Consider the following 18,807-nt stretch of genomic DNA (forward strand, 5'->3'; position numbering starts at 1 on the left):
TTATTTCAACTTGCATATGAGCTGCCATTTCTGTCGGTAACATTGACCTGAACAGCTCCCATAATGCTTTGCCGCCCTGAATTCAATCACAGATGTTGAGAACTTTTGACATAATAAACATAGATGTAGAATTTAAATTCATTTTTGCGACTGAACGGAGAATTGCATAGGAATTCGTCACAGGAGTTCACTGTTTTGTTGGCGCCATTAGTGAGGTAAGTGTGGTATTAATGCTTCCAACTAAGTTATCTAGTTGTATTGAGGTGTATGTTGTTTTTTTTCAAAAAAACATCTTTTTGGGCCAGTGTTCAGCTTTGCACTAACCAGTGCCTTGTTCAGACGCACTGCAGGACGGAGAGATTCTGCAGGTCCTTCTTGATCCCACTGCTCTCAGGTTATCTAATAAAATACAACGTTTTTAATTATTGTTTTTAACTCCTGCCCGACATCAGGACTGTGTTGCACTTGTACCACTGCAAATTGTTGTTATTGCCATTATTTGTTAATATGTGTAGGTATGTTTCATCTTTTTTTACAAAGTTTCTGCTGCCAAAACTTCCCCCACTATGGGAGGAATATAACATCTTTAAATTAAAAATAAATCACATTTTCAAGAGTCTTACATTAACCTCAGGATTAATCTTTTTTCCGATGTTTTAGTCACACAGTAAACAAGAGTTTTGAGGGAAAGTATTTTATTCATCTCTGTAGAGTGTTGAAAATAGACTACACAACTTCGTCTTCTACAAAAACTTTCCCTGTGATAGTGAATTGCAGGGCCTTCCAGTTGTGCACGTTCCCGGGCATGAATTCTTGCTTGTCCATGTAGAGCTTGATCTCCTTCGGCGTGAGGACGTAGTCCCAAGTGTGAACATCCGTAATGAATCCAATAAATTTACCAGTTGCGTCAATGACTCCCAAGGCGTTGTAAGTATAGCCCAGGATGAACTCGGGACTTGTCGAAACTTTGGATCCAGAGATTGTGCTTTTCTTGACAGTGGGTTTGCCATCCAGCCACACCTGAGTGAGCCCGGTGACTGAGCACCAGGACGCACAAACTCTGTGCCAAGTGTTGCCAGTAAGTGAGAGAGAATCAAAATTGACGGCAGTATTTGCCGATGTTACGGTTACAGTATCGGCATCAGTTGCCTTAATTAGGAAAGCATGATTATGTGATGTTGTTTTCAAAGACAGCAGACTATGTATGCTGGTTAGATCGGTCCTGTACCTAAAAAGATGTTCAAACAGATGTTAACATTAACCAATGATTTAAAAAAAAAAAAAAAAAGATTTTTACCTAAGGCAGGAAGTCAAAGAACTAAAGCTGGTCTTAGTCGTCTCCAGTTTTACATGATATGTGGTGGCGGATCCAGGAAAGACCAACACTTTACCAGACAGATCTGCTCAGAGAGACATGAATGAACACAGTTACACGTCAGATATTATAGAATGAATCAACATCATGTGCTTCCCATCAGACCTTTGGTTGCTTTACAGCAGGCGACGAGCAACAACGCCAGAATCAACGCTTTCTCCATCTAAAGTTTGAAAAATACATTCAATTAAAAGTTAATTAAAGAATGAAAAAGTCCATTAAATTCTTTAAGGAAACAAGTTTAACTTTAATCAGCATCGACGAAAAAAAACCCCAAAAAAACAAAGAGTTTTATTTACCTTGTCGTCCTGCGGCACAATTTGATGTGAATATTTGGTTAGAATTCATGAAGTGACTTTTATGACTGACCCGATCACATCGTGGTGGGCCTGACCTCTAAACAAACAAACACGTGGACAAAGTACAAGAACATGTCATGGTGAAATTTATATGCGATTCAATCCACAGAGGAGGTCGCCCCTTGAAGCGTCACCTTCCTATTCAGCTGTAATAAATAACTGTGGACATTAGATGTTGCCAGAAGTATTGAAAATAAACTGAAATTCATTCAAAGTTTTGCTAACTTTTAAAAGAAAATCCTTAAATTATATATTTTCTGTAACTATATTTCTTATTGTTAATTTAGTCAGTGTATTTGCTTTTAAAGTTAAGTGTCAGTTATACAACTAGCATTGCTGCAAAACTATACTAAATAAGTTCACTTCAATACTCCAGAAACATTTTTATCCAGTAACACTTTTTTTTTTCCAAGAAGATGATTCCAGTTTACCTCTAATTGTGTCTTTAAGAATTTTCATCAAATAAATGTTATTTTTAATTAAATTATTAAACGCCTGATAAATAATTGATTGTTGTTACTTTTGTATAGTAAAAGTCAAATAAACTACTCTGGACTCATTACCCACAATTCAATGCGACGACGTCGTACGCAATCGCGCAACATCATTCAAGATGGTGCTGGAAAGTACTATGGTCTGGTAAGAAAAACATTTTTATTGATATTTGTAGCGATTATTGGGTTTATTTTACAGTTAAAATACAGCGTCGACATCTTAACCTTTTTGAAACTCGTTTTTTAAAGTAAACGTGTTGGTCAACAATAAAGAAGCTACAATTTTCCTTAGTCATCCCGTTGCAAGCCTTCGGTGCTAGCTTAGCAACAGATTGTTCAAGGCTAAATGTTCGCATGTATTAAAGGCATTACGGTTATAATAACGTTTTTACACAAGGACAAACTAACATGCGTATTGCAACAAAAAAAATCGGTGATTTTTTAACGCTTGGATTCACAACATGTCTGGCTTGACGAGCTACAGGGTTAGCATTGTCAATGACAGCGTCTTGGTTGTGTTGTTGTGTTTCAACGACTCTATTATGTGTGTTTAGAACTTAAATATAAAACTCAATAAGACATCTTTTTTTTGTAAGATGTGCTTCTACAGTCAAACTGTTTACTGATAAAGCTTCTTGCGACCAATATTGATGGTGTTTTGCCAGAAAATCACTGTTGATGTCAAACATTATACTTTTATTTATTGGGTGAAATAAACAAGAGCGTATCTTACCAAACACTGTAATGTAGTACTCGCTATTGACAGGAAAATGAATGTTGACAGTTTACAGCTGAACGTAAAAGTGTTTTAATTTATAAATCTGAACGTTGACATGCAACTTCTATTAATGCAGATATATCTTTACAGTATTAGTAGTAGTAGTAGTATTAACACATATCTATTTATTTATATGAAGCATTTCTAGGTTCCTTGTATTTACAGTGTTGTGTTTGCAATCAACTTTTATGATTTACAAAGTATGAACAAAAGCATCTATTAACTCATTCAAATATGCGTGTCCTGTAATATACTCCATATATTTCTCTATTATGTTAACTACCAAATATACAGTTGCTGCTTATTTGATTAGTATGGCATTTTATTTGTGCCTGTTTGTTTAGCATGCAGTTAGAAGTTGTGAGCACCTGAGAATGTTTTGCGACCACGTAAGTGACAGTTTTCATGTTATTGTTCGGTCGGCATTTTTACTTTTTCTTGCTCACTGAAGTGAGCGGTTTAACGTTCAGAATCACTTGAATGCAACACTTTTCCCTGCACCAATCCATGCTCCCTCTGTGCTTAATTTGCTCATTGGCACAAATGAAGCGCTGTGCAGAAGTTGAGCGATCGTAAAAAGAAAATGCATGCGTGCACAGAGAGTTGAGTACTTGTGAACGTAAAATATATTTTTGTTTGGTCAAACCACTTAATTTTTTGCTGCAGTAAAAATTACATGCAAACTTACGTACTCACTTACATGCACGCAAAACATATTCTCAGGTGCTCAACATTTCTAACCGCACGCTCAACAAATAGGCACAAATTAAACGCCATAGTTTTGATATTCTTAATCTTCTTATATTGTTTACGGTGGAACTTTCACTAGAACAGAATACAGGATCAAACTGAGAGATGCCCACACATTTAATAATGTATACAATTGCGTCATTATTTAGTGATGCACTTTTTGTGTGCAAAAGTGGAACCTGAAGCACAGTTGTGCGAATATAATTTCCCGAGCTTTCTTTTGTCAATAATAATTGATATGCTTGCTCTTGCAAGGTTACAAAACTATTGTTCAATTTTGGCCTCTTCTTCTTGCAGTGTGGACAACAGCGAGTACATGCGCAATGGAGACTTTTTGCCCACCAGATTGCAGGCTCAGCAGGATGCAGTTAACATAGTTTGTCATTCCAAGACTCGAAGCAACCCCGAAAACAATGTTGGCCTCATTACCATGGCAAAGTAAGAGCGGTGTATTTTTTGCGAAGCTATAGCTGAATTCCGTTGCTATGAATTCCGTGGCTATAAATGTTTACGTTGTATTTCGTCTGCAGCAACTGTGAGGTGCTGACTACATTGACACCAGACACAGGCAGGATACTGTCAAAACTTCACGCTGTGCAACCTTGTGGAAACATTAGCTTCTGTACCGGCATCAGGGTGGCACATGTGAGTCCATTTTCTTAAAGCTTATCAAATCACTCCTGAATGTGAGGTTCTTCCCAAGCTTTCTAATGCTTTAGTAAGGCAAGTTATTGGATGCTAATGTAAAATATTAAAAAGACAAGATCTTGTCAATCTATCAGGAGGTTGTTTCTGGTTTAGAATTTGAAAAACATATTCTATAAATGTGATGGTTTGTCATGTCAGTTCAATGGGATTTTTTTTGCAGTTGGCCCTGAAACACAGGCAGGGCAAGAACCACAAAATGCGTATCATTGCATTTGTTGGCAGCCCAGTGGAAGACAACGAAAAAGAGGTGAGCTGTAGTGGAATACACAGAAATGATGTTCTGATGGGCTGTTAAGAAACGTTTTTGATGAGGTAGAATTCCAGCAGTCCTTTTTTAAACGTGACCTAAATTAATAGGTGTGTAAACCCTTTTATATACACCTCTAAAATGCTCAAACTTTGTTTAGTTAAGAGATCATGTCATATCGACAGCTATGGTCGCGGTGACCACTCATGGGATGCCAAAAACTGTGGGGCTCTGGTTCTGCAAATACCTCAATGGTTTACTCAGTCAAGAGTTCAATGGCACGGTGTAGTTCGAGGTAAACAAGGGCGATGTGTTGGTGTGTCTACAGACGGCAGCTTGACTCAATTTAATTTAACGGGTTCTGGAATAATGGAAGTCTTGTGTGGCAAAGTAATGTCTGGCTTTTGTCTCCTTAGATGACCAAAATGGCGAAGCGTTTGAAGAAAGAAAAGGTCAACGTTGATGTCATCAACTTCGGAGAGGAGGTTAATACAAGACGCATGCACTGATTAATTATTTTATTTTAACTTTCATTCTCATCGTCTGAATGTCGAAGGAGATGAATACTGAGAAGCTGACCACCTTCATCAACACACTCAATGGCAAAGAGGGAGCGGGGTCACACCTGGTCACCGTGCCTCCAGGCCCGAGCCTGGCCGACGCCCTCCTGTCTTCACCTATTCTTGCCGGAGAAGGAGGTGCAGTTTTGGGCCTTGGTGCCAGCGATTTCGAGTTCGGCGTGGACCCCAGTGCGGACCCAGAGCTCGCCCTGGTAAAATGGATGGAACCAAAATCAGTCATTTCCATTAAACATTCTGTCTCTTCTTGACTCCAGGCCCTGCGTGTCTCCATGGAGGAGCAAAGACAGCGGCAGGAGGATGAAGCTCGCAGAGCTGCTGTTGCTTCAACTGCGGACACTGGCGTCTCCTCCCCTGTAGCAGATGGTCAGTTAAATATCAAGTTACTCTTGTATCAATAATATACTTTTTTTTTTTAATTTTGTGCACGTTTTCTTTTTAGAATCTGAGGACACCCTCCTGAAGATGTCAGTCCCGAACACAGTCCCATCAACACCTCCATTACCGGACTTCAGCCGCATGACAGAGGATGAACAGATTGCATATGCCCTGCAGATGTCCATGCAGGGGTCAGCAGCAGGTAAACATTTGTCAATCACCCAAATTAATAAATACAAATAAAAGGTATAGTTAAAACCACATAAGGACGTGAATTAATCTAAATGGTGTTTTCCTTTTGTCCCACTATAGAGTTTGGCACTGAAGACATGGACACTGGAGCAGATTTGGACTCCAGTGACGTCAAGGTCAGCTTTATACAAACCCGTTTAGATTTCTTGGTTGGTCAGTCAGTTAGTAAAACCTCAGCCTGTCTTGTTTTTCCAGGATGAAGAGGATTATGATGTCATGCAGGATCCAGAGTTCCTTCAGAGCGTCTTGGAAAACCTCCCGGGAGTCGACCCGAACAACGAAGCCATCCGTAACGCCATGGGCTCACTGGCCTCTCAGACGGGCACGAAACCAGACCCCAAGAAGGACGAGGAGAAGAAGAAATAAAGCATCTGACGAGGAATATTGTATACAATTAATAAAAACCCACATAATCACACTGTACATGTTGTCAGAAAAGCTTTTTTACGCACCTGTCCAACTGCAGATTAATAATGTGATGCACATTTTGTTCAACCTTTTCCTTCTTTTGTCAACGTTTTTTTCTATTACTTCTGTTCTTTAGAATTATCAATAAAGTGACCAAAATGTACATATAAACGTCGTCAAGATGCAGTGAGTGACTTTATTGTGGAATGTGAAGGCTATTTTTCTCTCTATTGCTCTCTATTATATATTATTATATATATATATATATAGCATAAAACAAACCCCAATAAAGATGTAATTAATGTACTTATCATATATTTAATATGGTTTTCCCTGAACAGTTGCTGGTAGGATGTTTTATGCATCGCTTATGAACATATCGGACCCAAAAATGAAATGAAGTAAAATAAATTGGACGAATTTAAGATATTTTAATATTTATAAACCGCAAAAATACGCCGGAAAAAATCTAAATAAAATTTAAAAATTATTATTTTACTCATAACTGATTTTTTGTTAATAGTACTTGCGTTTTTGTGCTCATTTAATTCAATGTTAGTTGGTCAACAAACAGGAAGCGTCAACAACCGTCTGTCGGGTGATTGATGACGGAGAACTTGTGCGTCTGAAGGAAAGTCTGGAGCCAACTTCGCCTTTGCAGGTACCTCGAAACAGCCACTAAAGTATCGTCGCATAGAAACCCAAACTAGAACAATAACAATACTCGTAACACTAAAGCGTGCGAATTAGACGTTATTCAGTCTCTACTTTCGTCGCGTGGAACTTGTTTGTATACATTAGCAAAGGCCAGCTAAGAGCTAATGGCTAAAGTTAGCAGCAGTCACTTGTTGATAATGAAGTATGACGCGACATATGTCCGTTTTCCTGTCGTCGATAGTCGATAAAATGAATGTCTTACACGTTTCAGACTTTTAAGTAAAGACACCTGTTCAATCATATTAATAGCAGAATTAATTCGTTAAAAGCATTTGCAAGAAATTGTTGTCTCCACTTACATGACTAACCAATACAGTTACATCGCTATCAACACCCTTTTGACATGATTTTATTTATTTATAAAACGCCACTAATAGTTGTTTAATATAAAAGCTTCTCACATACCTCTTGTTTTTGTAGGCGCTGAGCTGTCCGCTTGCAATGTCGGACATGAAGACCCCGGACTTTGACGACCTGCTGGCGGCGTTTGACATTCCTGACATCGAGTCTATTCAGTCCAGTCCGGAGGAAGACAATGTGGCGATGAACGAGAGCGACGGACCACGTGGTTCTCCCGCACCTTTCCGCAGTGACCCCCCGGCTGTCAGCGTGATCGTGAAGAACACGGTGGAGCCCCCCGAATGTGAGTCGCTCAAGGAGGATTTGAAGTCGGGCACACTGTCCCACAGTGACGTGAAAGTGGAGGCTTTTTTGAAGGCGGAAAATCCGGATTCGGAAACGAACGAAGGGAATAATCTGGTACCTTTTGCAGCAAATGGTTTAAAGGAACCCTCTAGCGACCCAGGACGGTTGGAACATTTGCCTTTCAAGTCCTTTTTGGACGACAGGGACGGCAAACATTTGGATGAAAGTCCTCCTCACACGACGGATGTCATCAAACATTTTAAACATCAGTTGTATCCAAAGATCCCAACAGATTTGAGCCCCTCTCCAAGTCCTGCTAGCCCTCGACCCCCTCCTCAATCGCCCAAGAGGGAGGAGGCGGATCCTTTTGAGGAGTTACCCTCTGCCGCAGAAACAAGTAGCCCCAAAGCTGTCACTAAAACCCCGACACACTTTGAGGATGACGACTCCGAACCGGACTTCGGGAGCCCACTGGTGATCCAAGAAAGCCCCGAGTTTGTCATGACCTCTCCCAAAAAATTAAGAATAAGGAGACAACTTTTGAACGAGCCTTGTGGGTCCCCCGAAAAAGGATCTCCTTCGCCGTCGCCTCCTCCTCGTGATGACAAACTCGGCCCCCCGAGTTCACCCTCACCTCCTCGCGAAGATGCACCTTCTGCGAACGAGGGGTCCGTGTCGATTCCCACGGAGAAATATCCGGAGCATGTCATCGACGAGAGGGACTCGCCAGAGAGCCCACCCCCTAGTGAGACGGGCATGGTGCCTCTGAGGAGCTCCAGTCCGGAGTTAACTACAGATGTTCCGATGGACCAGTCGAACGATGAGAGTAAATCTGTGGAGACTAAAGATGACGATGTAGAAATGTCTGCTGACGCCAAAGAGACGACTGGTAATATTGCAGAACACAATGAAGTACACAAGGAAGACAGTGCGACAGAATATAAAGGGGCGTCTAGTTCAGACGTGACTCAAGTGCTTCCACTAAAGGTTAAAATTAAAGTGCCTACAAAATCCGGGGTCGCCGCGTCTTTGAAAAAGGCAGGGAAAACCTCAAAAGCCGGAGGAGGTTCAAAACCGCCGCAAGATGCGGTGACGGCAAACGGACACGGCACGGCTCAAGACAAAAGTGCGCTCATGAAGCCGGCGGTGTCGTCCACGGCCGTCTTCATCACCAAAAGCGCAACCCTTCCCACCATCTCTGCCGCCGCCTGCCGGGTCGGTCCCGGTGGGATGAACCTGCTCAGTCTGGGTCAGAAGGCTCCGAACAACGGGATCCACGTGTCGCCGGCTCGACCGGCTTCCATCGTCAACACCACGGGAGCCACCATCTCCAGGAGTCAGACCAACCTGGTGGAGTCCTTCAACAAGATTCTCAACGCCAAAAACCTGCTGCCCAGTTATAAGCCGGATCTGACGGCGCCCCCTGCTGAGTGGGGTCTCCCTTTGCCCGCAGAGGTAAGAGAACCACCTCACCGTACTTCTCTATAGATTCGCATCACGACACAGGGGCAACAGTACAATTTATTTATACTGTAGTAACAAGGATATATTTGTAGTATTGTCCAGTACTTGGCTCTGGTGTTGCAGAATTAACAGACCACATGACTCTTGCTGAAGTCGCTTTCATTTGTTTTGAAACCAAAATATGCCCAAAAATCAGCTTTAGAAGCTGCTGGAGTTGACTGTATCCTCTCATCCTCAGTCATCACCAGGATAGCATTGTTTAGCAGATACAGTGCTGTTTAATACGGTATTGTGAGAAATATTGTGATGTATCTGTGTATCGACATTTTCACACACTCTTCGTACTTCTCTTTCAGTTCATCCAGTGTTTTATGTGATCTAGTTATTTTTAGTCATTTAAAAACATAATTTAATCATCGTCAATAATGGCTCAAACCATAAGCAATTACATAAACTGCAGAAACATATTTAAGGCAAGAAAATGATTTAAAGTTACTTAAGTTATCGAACAAATATTTCAAATTCACTTATTTTAAAATGTATCATGCAATTGTATTTCATAATAACAATAGACAAGACAATACTGTATAAAATAGAATAAAACCTTTAAAGAAAAATAAATAACAAACAAACTAATCTATCCCAAAAATGTAATGTAATGTTATCGTATCAAACTACATTTAAATTAATTAAATAATGGCATGTTTTTCTTCCCAATTTTCAAAATTTGTTTGGAAAGCCCATGTTTATTCAGTTAATTTGTAATTGAAGTGATTACTATTCAGTTAAAGGGTGTTAAGCGTTTAGTTATAAAATATCCTACAGTCTTGAACGCATCATAGCAATGCCAACATATCCCAGTGTAGCTCATCCTCACATTCATAGTTAATCTATTATCAGTAATAATTAATATTCAAGCTATCGATCCTTGTTTATGAGTATAAATAGCATCTTGTATATAAAAATATAAATTGGTGTGTATTTGTCGTGACGCCATGACGACAGGATGACGTAAAAAATATGTATAACGGCGACAATAACCCGATCAGCCGTTCATCTTGTGCGGCACTAAAACTGGATTCACGTCTTCCTCGCAGGGCTACCGCTGCCTGGAGTGCGGAGACGCCTTCGCCCTGGAGCAGAGTCTGAGCCGCCACTACGACCGGCGCTCGCTGAGGATCGAGGTGACCTGCAACCACTGTGCCAAACGGCTGGCCTTCTTCAACAAGTGCAGCCTGCTGCTACACGCCCGCGAGCACAAGGAGCGAGGCCTGGTCATGCAGTGTTCGCACCTGATCATGAAGCCTGTGCCCGTGGAGCAGATGATCAGCCAGCAGGGAACCACGGCCAAAGGTGAGTTTGTCACTCCGTCAAGGTGATGTTCGGTAGCATCCTTCAAAGTTGACAAAAAAAAGGAAAGGAGTTTCAAAAAGGTTGGACTTCCAGACTCGTTTGTATGTCGTGAACCTTAAAATTAACACGCACTCAAGTGTTTGTAGTTACCCGAGTGGATATTAAATTATTCACAAACATTACATATATTTAATATGTTCTCATTCATCAAATGAATGATCTGTATTTATTAAGATGGCATCGATCTTTTTATACTGAATATTTTAATCCTCTATTTCACGCTATTCAGAAAAAAATGAAAGGAATAATGAGCTTGTTTTTACAATATAAAAAATAAAATGATCATCGTCTGATGCTTCTAGTCTTTCTCTACGAGAGTCACAGACGTTCTTGTGGAACAACATGACGTCAGATTGAAAAGTGAATGAAAGCAGCTGAAGTTTCGCCTCATGTGATCACGTGACTCCTTGAAAAACACTTATACTTTACTGATTTGTTCATTTTTGATTTGTAAACAAAATGCTTTTATTTCATAAATGTAATGAGAAACACTTTTGTTTATGATAAACTACATTTTAATATGTTTTAAATAACTGGGCGGACTCTGGTTCATTTAAATATGAATTAATTATGTAAATTAGGTTGTGGAAAGGGACGAAAAAAGGCTGCGAATAATTCTACGTTGATTGTGATGTACAAAGGAAAAGTGGTTTTATTTACAGGTGCTGGTCAAATTATTAGAATATCATGAAAAAGTTGATTTATTTCAGTAATTATATTCAGAACGTGAAACTTACATATTATATCAATTCATTACACACAGAGTGATATATTTGAAATGTTTATTTATTTTAATTTGGATGATTAGTACTGACAATTACTGAAAATCCCAAATTCAGTATCTCAGAAAATTAGAATATTAGTTACGACTAGTACAAAAAAAGTTTTTTTAGAAATGTGGGCCAACTGAAAAGTATGAACATGGAAAGTTTCAGCATGTGGGGCAATCAATACTTAGTTGCAGCTCCTTTTGCCTGAATTGCTGCAGCAATACGGCGTGGCATGGAGTCGACCAGTCTGTTGCACTCCTCAGGTGTTATGAGAGCCCAGGTTGCTTTAATAGTGGCCTTCAGCTCTTCAGCATTGTTGGGTCTGGCATCTCGCATCTTCCGCTTCACAATACCCCATAGGTTTTCTATGAGGTTAAGGTCAGGTGAGTTTGCAGGCCAATCAAGAACAGGGATACCATGGTCCTTAAACCAGGTACTGGTAGATTTGGCACTGTGTGCAGGTGCCAAGTCATGTTGGAAAATGAAATCTTCACCTCCATAAAGTTGGTCCGCGGCAGGCAGCATAAAGTGTTCTAAAACTTCCTGGTAGACTGCTGCATTGACCCTGGACCTCAGGAAACACAGTGGACCAACACCAGCAGATGACATGGCACCCCAGACCATTACTGACTGTGGAAATTTTACACTGGACTTCAGGCAACGGGGATTCTGTGCTTCTCCTGTCTTCCTCCAGACTCTGGGACCTTGATTTCCAAAGGAGATACAAAATTGACTTTCATCTGAAAACATAACTTTGGACCACTCAGCAGCAGTCCAGTCCTTTTTGTCTTGAGACGCTTTTGACGTTGTCTCTTATTCAAGAGTGGCTTTACACGAGGAAGGCGACAGCTGAAGCCCATATCTTGCATACGTCGGTGCGTGGTGCTTCTTGAAGCACTGACTCCAGCTACAGTCCACTCTTTGTGGATCTTCCCCTACATTTTTGAATCGGTTTTGTTTGACAATCCTCTCCAGGGCGCGTTTATCCCTCTTGCTTGTACACTCTTTTCTACCACATCTTTTTCTTCCCTTCGCCTCTCTATTAATGTGCTTGGACACAGAGCTCTGGGAACATCCAACCTCTTTGGCAATGACCTTTTGTGTCTTGCCCTCCTTCTTTAAAGTATCAATGGTCTTCTTTTGGACAGTTGTCAAGTCAGCAGTCTTCCCCATGATTGTGAGTCTTACAGAATCAAAACGAGAGACCATTAAAAGGCTTTTCCAGGTGTTTTGAGTTAGTTAGCAAATTAGAGTGTGGCACCAGGTGTCTTCAACATCTGACCTTTTCACCATATTCTAATTTTCTGAGATGTTGAATTAAGGGTTTTCATTGGTTGTCAGCTATAATCTTCTTTTTGGCAAAAAACACTTGAAATGTATCAGTCTGTTTGGAATGAATGTATACATTCTACAGGTTTGACTTTCTAAATGGAATTAATGAAATAAATCAACTTTTTCATGATATTCTAATAATTTGACCAGCACCTGTACATCTGAATATTTTTGTACGTGCACCATTTTCTAGATTTGATTGTTCGATCGTATTCAGTAGAAGATCTACGAACTTCTTTGTACATGAGGCCCCGGAATCTTAAAATGAGGCTTTACTTAATATGTCTTGAAGCTAATTTTCCTAATTATTTTAAATGATGTCAAAACACACAACAAACAAGAATTTAAATTAGTTTAAATACAACATTTATTTGAGGGATTTTGTGCCAGAATCTTTTTTCTAAATCATGCTTAATCAAAAACGCATATGTTGTGTTTTTTTTTTTTTTAATCTTGGTTAATCTTCTGGGCTTAAATTTAATTTCATATGGTTTCAAAATAAGTCTTGAACATGACTTGCCTTAAGCCATAGACACCAAGAATAAGATGTTTAATCCTTCACTTGTATGGCTTCTAACCGCTGCTGCTCACAATTTAACATATAACTAGTCAAGTACTGGTAAACATGACTTTAAAAAACACAAAAATAAATCAACTTCCATCTGACGAAGACGGTTGTTTTTGTTATTTCAACGTAGTTTTTTAAACGATTTGGTGAAGGTTTGAGGATATATTGATTGTTTTTGCAACTAGATTAGATTAGATTTTCCTTTATTAGTCCCAAAAGGGTACATTTGAGAAGCTGATACTTTAGTGAATAAGTGGGTTTATTGATCAAATATAGGCTGTTTTTAAAGTGAAATGAGCTTCTTGGCAGGGGTATGTACTTCCCCAGTGCTAGTTTGTGACGTTAGTTTGTTCATTTGTTTGCTTAAATGATTTACTTGCAACATTCTCTCTCCTTTTTTCCAGGACAATCCGCTCCAAACACCAGCAAACCTCCTCAAACGTTCGTTACAAAAGCTTCCGAGTCGCTCCAGTACGTCAACAACAAATGTCCCGAGTGTCAGACCCAGTTCGGCAGCAGAGACGAGGTGCTGCAGCACTTCCAGGAAGTACAACCGTCGCATACGACCGTGAGTGTTTCTCAAGTTTTGACTCAAAGCCGAACTATTCCACCTGAGACTCGTTCTTGTCGCGCAGCCTTGTGCCGAGTGTTCTCCTCCGATGCTGCTGCCCAACAGCTGCAGCGCCGCCGCTCACCTGCGCGTCCACCAGAGGGCGTCGCCGCACGTCTGCCCGGAGTGCGGCGGCAGCGCCAAGCAGGAGACGCTGCAGAAGCATCTGGACGAGTCGTGTCTACACTTCGCCCGGCGCATCGGTTACAGGTGCGTGTTGCTGTCGGCAAAATAACAAAATGACTCGGAAAAAGGAGAATGCGTTTCAATGGAACTTTCAGGAAATGTTCTGGTCTGGAGTTCCATTTGGATTTAAGTTTATCAGTGGCATCAGGATGTTGAATGGTTAAATTTAACATGTTAAAACATTACTTTTTCAATTGAAATGTTCTTTTTTTAAGCATTCAATTATAATTTAATATTTGAATTCAATCATTTCTACATTGAAAGATAACAATTTCATTTTTAGTTTCCAAACATTCTTTTACAAATACAGTTTTATATTCTAATTACAATAATTAAACATATATTCATTCAATATAAAATATATCTGTAATAGCTCCACCAGACAAAACCAAACAAGCACAGAGCTACAGTACTTGAACTTGTAGCCAATATCGACGTCAGTCACCAGACAATATTGAATTTAAAAGGCTAAGAATACAAAAATTATTACATTTAGAATTTTCTTTATTTTTATTATTAAAACTACTAATTATTAAAAACTTTTTTTTGTATTCTTTAATTCAATTTACCCAAAAAAGTTAACCAGTCTATTAAATTCAATTATTAAAAAATAAGTAAATGCCCCAGAAAAAGCTGAACAAGTGTCAATAAATGATTAAAACTTTAAACGTTTAAAATAATAAATTCAATTTAACAACATTAATATACTGATGGCACTGATATACTTCTATGGATTCACTTGTATGGCTGCGAACTGCTGCTCACAGCCAACTCTGTTCAGGAGCCACACTTGGTCAAAAGTAGCAAAAAATGTAACTTTATATAACAAAGCATACGATAAAAACACTAAAATAAATACACTTTAGTGCGACCTTAATAAGAAAATGAGACCTGATTGGTCACAATGAGCTCCTTGGCAGAGGTATTCGTCGTCATAGTAACCCGGGTGGTTTCTGTCTGCAGATGTTCCAGTTGTCTCGTCGTGTTTGGAGGCCTGACCTCGGTGAAGTCTCACATCCAGCAGGCTCACTGCGACACCTTCCACAAATGCCCGAGCTGCCCCATGGCCTTCAAGTCCGCCCCGAGCACCCAGAGCCACATCAGCGCCCAGCACCCGACGCTGACCGCAGCCCAGGCCATGTAGCTCCGACTCCCCCCCCCTTGTGCAAACACTGAACCCTCTTGACAAACATGACTTCCCTTCTCACAGGTTGATCTACAAGTGCGTCATGTGCGACACCGTCTTCACGCAGACGTCCAGCCTCAACGCCCACTTCGAAACGCATCTGACCAACCAGCAGGTCCACGTCTTCAAGTGCCCCGAGTGCACCAAGCTGTTCTCCCAGAGGAGCTCGCTGCTGGATCACTTCAAGGTCTGTTTCAGGTCCTCGTGGTCCAGCGAGGTCGCGCTAAACCTGGGAAAATACTTTTCAGACGCACAAGGCGGAGAAACAGAAGCAGGATCCGCCGCCGCCTTCTCCTCCTTCGGCGCCAGAGGGACGGACGGAGAGTTCTGCTGAGGAGGAAGTGATGGACCAGGATGTGGAGGAAGTGAAGTCGGTGAGGATAAAGGCGCCGTCCGGCTGGAAGTGTGCGCCGTGTCACGCACGCTTCTCGGACCGCCAGGAGTTCATCGACCACATGGCGAAGGAGCACAGCAAGGTGAGTCCAGACTGTCCACGCAGATGTAGAATATTGAAGGGTGGATTATAATATTTAATTTTTTTAATATGTTCAAATGTTTAAATAATTCAATTAAATAATTGCTATGTTTAAATGTTGAATTATTTTTATTTTTTTATTTAATACTTGTATTCAATTATTTGTTTATTGAAATGTTGAATTTGATTTTTTTAAATGATTGAATTAAAAAAAGTAATCAAAATGAATGCATTTTTTTCACACTTATATATTACTATAGTTATATTCTATTTATATATTCAAAAGCATAATTTTCTAACTTAAAATTCATCTCTACTTTTAGCCAATGATTGTTGAAAGTTCGATCAAGTAGCTCGGTGCTCTATTGGTTTTGTCTGGTGTTGCTATTATACCAACATATATATATTAAATTTTAAAATACTAAAATTAAGTAATATGATTTTTTAGGTAGAATATCAGATTCTGTGTTTAAAAAGAAAATATTTTTCTTTCTTTCGTTTTATATTTTTCAGAAATTCAATTAAATAATAAATAATTGCACTCGATTATCCAAAACAATAATTCAAAAAAATGTTTCAATTAAAATAATTCTGTTTCAACTTTTTAAACATTAAATTAAAGCATTTAATTTAATCACTGAAATAGTTCCATTAAAAGTGTCTGCAGTGACAAAACCATATAAAGAGATTTTTTCTGGCTCCCTCCAGTGTCAGAAAAGTGTAACTACAGCTGAATGTTATTGTCAATGAATGGAAATATAACAACCAGTTTGTTTAAATATCTAAACCTGCTTCCGTGTAGATCCTCAAGAAGTTTCCGTGCAACAAGTGCGACAGCTCCTTCACCACCACCTCCAGCATGAGGCGCCACATCCGAGACAAACACAAGGCGGCGAGTCGCGTCCTCCGCTGCCAGTGAGTGTCTCTCGTGCACAACTGTTGTCGTCTTCAGAACCATCAGTGTTTGTCGTTCAGGTTCTGCAGCGACGGCAAGAAAACCTTCAGCAGCCGAGCTCTGCTGGAGCGACACGTGCAGCTCAGACACGCCGGACAATCGCCTCAGGTGAGAGATTGACCCACATGATCAGGAATCAGGGATGAGGATCAGGGCCTCTGATTCAGTAGATTAAATACATTTAATCTAGGGTTACAATATATATATATATTTTTATTTTAAACACGCCAGGCTTTATTATTGTGATGAAAAGAATTCAATTAATTGTAAAGACCAACAGCATCAGGGATGAGGATCAGGGCCTCGGATTCAGTGGATTAAATACAGTTAATCTAGGGTTTAACGATATATATATATTTTTTAAATTTTAAACACACCAGACTTTATTATTGTGATGAAAATAATTCAATGAATTGTTGCAAACATTGATTTGAATAAAATATCTTTATTTAACTTTTGAACTGTACAAATAAAAATAAAACTTCACTGCAGGAAACACCTGGTATGGAAAATATAACAAATGATTATAAATATCACATTAAAAATACAGCTCCGGGTACTCCGGTTTCCTCCCACAGTCCCGAAACATACAGAGGTTGATCGAGAACGTTGGGAAATTGTCCATAGGTGTGTGTGTGAATGGTTGTCTGTCTTTGTAAGTAAGTCATTTGTATTTATAGAGCGCTTTTCCAGACCAGGGTCACAAAGCGCTTAAACAATCAAAACAATACTTAATAAAATATATACATTAAAGGTCAAGATAATACTGAGAACACAGGAGTTCCAGAAAATCAAGGATTTGGCGTCCTGTCCAGGGTGTCCCCTGCCTCTCGCCATATGACACTGGGATAGTCTCCAGTCGCCCCGCGACCCCGGTAAGGGATAAAGCGGTAGAAAATGAATGAATGAACATAAAATACAGCCCTTTTTTCCTCTCTGCCGCCACCTACTGTTGAGTCAGTGTAAGCGTTTCTCTCTTTTTTAAACGCAATTGATTTTTTTTTTTTTTTTTAAAGTTCAGCCCTAATTTGTTTATACATTCAAGAACCTCTCCTCGGTTTAGCGTTGACTAGAGTTCACCTTCAGTACAGGTCGATTAGGGGGAGTCCACAGGGCAGACCTGGGAGAGTGAATTGTCTTATACGGATGAATTGGCTGGGCGGCCAAGCATTATGGAAGCTGTCACCGTTACTGAGAAGGTTGTTGAGATAGAAGGAGCTCAGATACAATGTTTGATTTGCAAGGTTTTAAAGTGTCGATCATGTTCGTGTCCAGGAAGGAAAAACTCCGACCGACTCCTCGGACAAGTCGAGCGTTTTGAAGCCTCGACGCCGACGGAGACGAAACGTGAAAACGGAACCGACCGAAGACTCGTCAGAAGCCACCACTCCCGTGAAGAAGCCGCGTCCCTCCTCCTCGTCCTCGACCTCCCAGCCGGAGACGGGGTTCCGCTGCGCCCCCTGCGGCTTCACGGCGGACGACCAGCCCACCTTCCTGGAGCACATCGCCCTCCACCTGCAGGGGGCGCCAGAGGCGGGCGGGCAGCAGTGCCTGCAGTGCGGCGCCTGCTTCACGTCCACCTCGTCTCTGGCCCGACACCAGTTCATCACCCACAAGCTGAAGGAGGCGCCGGGGGACCCCAGCTCCGCCGCCGCTTCCCTCGCCAACAGCAGGGGCTTGGACGAGCTGAGTTCACTGGGGGGGTCCGCGCCCGCCTCCCCCTCCTCTCAGGGCAAGGGGGAAGAGGGGAGTCTCGCCTGTAAGGTCTGCAGGAAGAGGTTCGAGAGGTCGTCGGACCTGAACACTCACTTCAGGACTCATGGAATGGCTTTCATCAGCGCCAGGAACTCGGTCAAGTCCACATGAAGAAGAAGCTTCGGCGCTCGTCACCAAAGATCGTCCACGGAATGTTCCTGCTGTTCAGATCCTGCTCGAGGGTTTTTACTTTTCTATCTTAGTTTTTGCACAAAAACAAAATCTAATGATGTTGATTTTCACTGTTTGTCGCTGAGGTGTGAGTTTTACGACTTATTTACGCTGATTATGACACGTTGCTCATCTCAAGATTAAAATTGTTCTGTCTCGTCCTCCGCTCATCTGTCCTTCTTTTCTTCACCTTTCACTGATCACTCCATCCTGAAGGAACCATTGACGTACAT

General features: G+C 40.7%; 3 protein-coding genes across 3 annotated transcripts; 2 read left to right on the plus strand and 1 right to left on the minus strand.

The window, feature by feature from the left end:
- Positions 1 to 722: 722 nt before the first annotated feature.
- LOC148062516 (C-reactive protein-like) lies at positions 723 to 1,746 on the minus strand. Its single transcript, XM_087812860.1, has 4 exons — positions 1,675 to 1,746; positions 1,481 to 1,538; positions 1,298 to 1,400; positions 723 to 1,228 (listed from the first exon to the last, which is right to left on the minus strand). Exons 2-4 carry the CDS (start codon positions 1,536 to 1,538, stop codon positions 727 to 729), a joined length of 663 nt encoding a protein of 220 aa, XP_087668986.1. The 5' UTR covers positions 1,675 to 1,746; the 3' UTR covers positions 723 to 726.
- Positions 1,747 to 2,308: 562 nt separating this feature from the next.
- LOC148062517 (26S proteasome non-ATPase regulatory subunit 4-like) lies at positions 2,309 to 6,342 on the plus strand. Its single transcript, XM_087778808.1, has 10 exons — positions 2,309 to 2,373; positions 4,054 to 4,194; positions 4,287 to 4,401; positions 4,625 to 4,711; positions 5,128 to 5,196; positions 5,268 to 5,483; positions 5,547 to 5,655; positions 5,732 to 5,869; positions 5,980 to 6,035; positions 6,115 to 6,342. Exons 1-10 carry the CDS (start codon positions 2,348 to 2,350, stop codon positions 6,283 to 6,285), a joined length of 1,128 nt encoding a protein of 375 aa, XP_087634934.1. The 5' UTR covers positions 2,309 to 2,347; the 3' UTR covers positions 6,286 to 6,342.
- Positions 6,343 to 6,936: 594 nt separating this feature from the next.
- On the plus strand, positions 6,937 to 18,740 carry znf687a (zinc finger protein 687a). The gene is made up of 11 exons (XM_087812498.1): positions 6,937 to 6,988; positions 7,465 to 9,144; positions 10,251 to 10,506; positions 13,641 to 13,804; positions 13,872 to 14,056; positions 14,996 to 15,172; positions 15,243 to 15,405; positions 15,467 to 15,694; positions 16,496 to 16,608; positions 16,669 to 16,756; positions 17,924 to 18,740. The coding sequence occupies exons 2-11, from the start codon at positions 7,486 to 7,488 to the stop codon at positions 18,512 to 18,514; spliced, it is 3,624 nt and encodes a 1,207-aa protein (XP_087668624.1). The 5' UTR covers positions 6,937 to 6,988; positions 7,465 to 7,485; the 3' UTR covers positions 18,515 to 18,740.
- The last annotated feature ends 67 nt before the right edge of the window (positions 18,741 to 18,807 follow it).

The sequence above is a fragment of the Callionymus lyra genome, chromosome 17 (assembly GCF_982586985.1).
Source record: "Callionymus lyra chromosome 17, fCalLyr1.hap1.1, whole genome shotgun sequence".
NCBI lineage: Eukaryota > Metazoa > Chordata > Actinopteri > Syngnathiformes > Callionymidae > Callionymus > Callionymus lyra.

Coding starts and splice junctions, on each gene's coding strand:
- LOC148062516 (XM_087812860.1), bottom strand. CDS start 1,538: ATGGAGAAAGCGTTGATTCTGGCGTTGTTGCTCGTCGCCTGCTGTAAA. Junction 1,401..1,480: donor CTGCTGTAAAGCAACCAAAG/GTCTGATGGGAA, acceptor CTCTCTGAGCAG/ATCTGTCTGGTAAAGTGTTG. Junction 1,229..1,297: donor TCTTTGACTTCCTGCCTTAG/GTAAAAATCTTT, acceptor ACATCTTTTTAG/GTACAGGACCGATCTAACCA.
- LOC148062517 (XM_087778808.1), top strand. CDS start 2,348: ATGGTGCTGGAAAGTACTATGGTCTG. Junction 5,197..5,267: donor TCATCAACTTCGGAGAGGAG/GTTAATACAAGA, acceptor TGAATGTCGAAG/GAGATGAATACTGAGAAGCT. Junction 5,656..5,731: donor CTCCTCCCCTGTAGCAGATG/GTCAGTTAAATA, acceptor TTTTCTTTTTAG/AATCTGAGGACACCCTCCTG.
- znf687a (XM_087812498.1), top strand. CDS start 7,486: ATGTCGGACATGAAGACCCCGGACTTTGACGACCTGCTGGCGGCGTTT. Junction 9,145..10,250: donor GTCTCCCTTTGCCCGCAGAG/GTAAGAGAACCA, acceptor TCTTCCTCGCAG/GGCTACCGCTGCCTGGAGTG. Junction 14,057..14,995: donor GCCCGGCGCATCGGTTACAG/GTGCGTGTTGCT, acceptor TTCTGTCTGCAG/ATGTTCCAGTTGTCTCGTCG.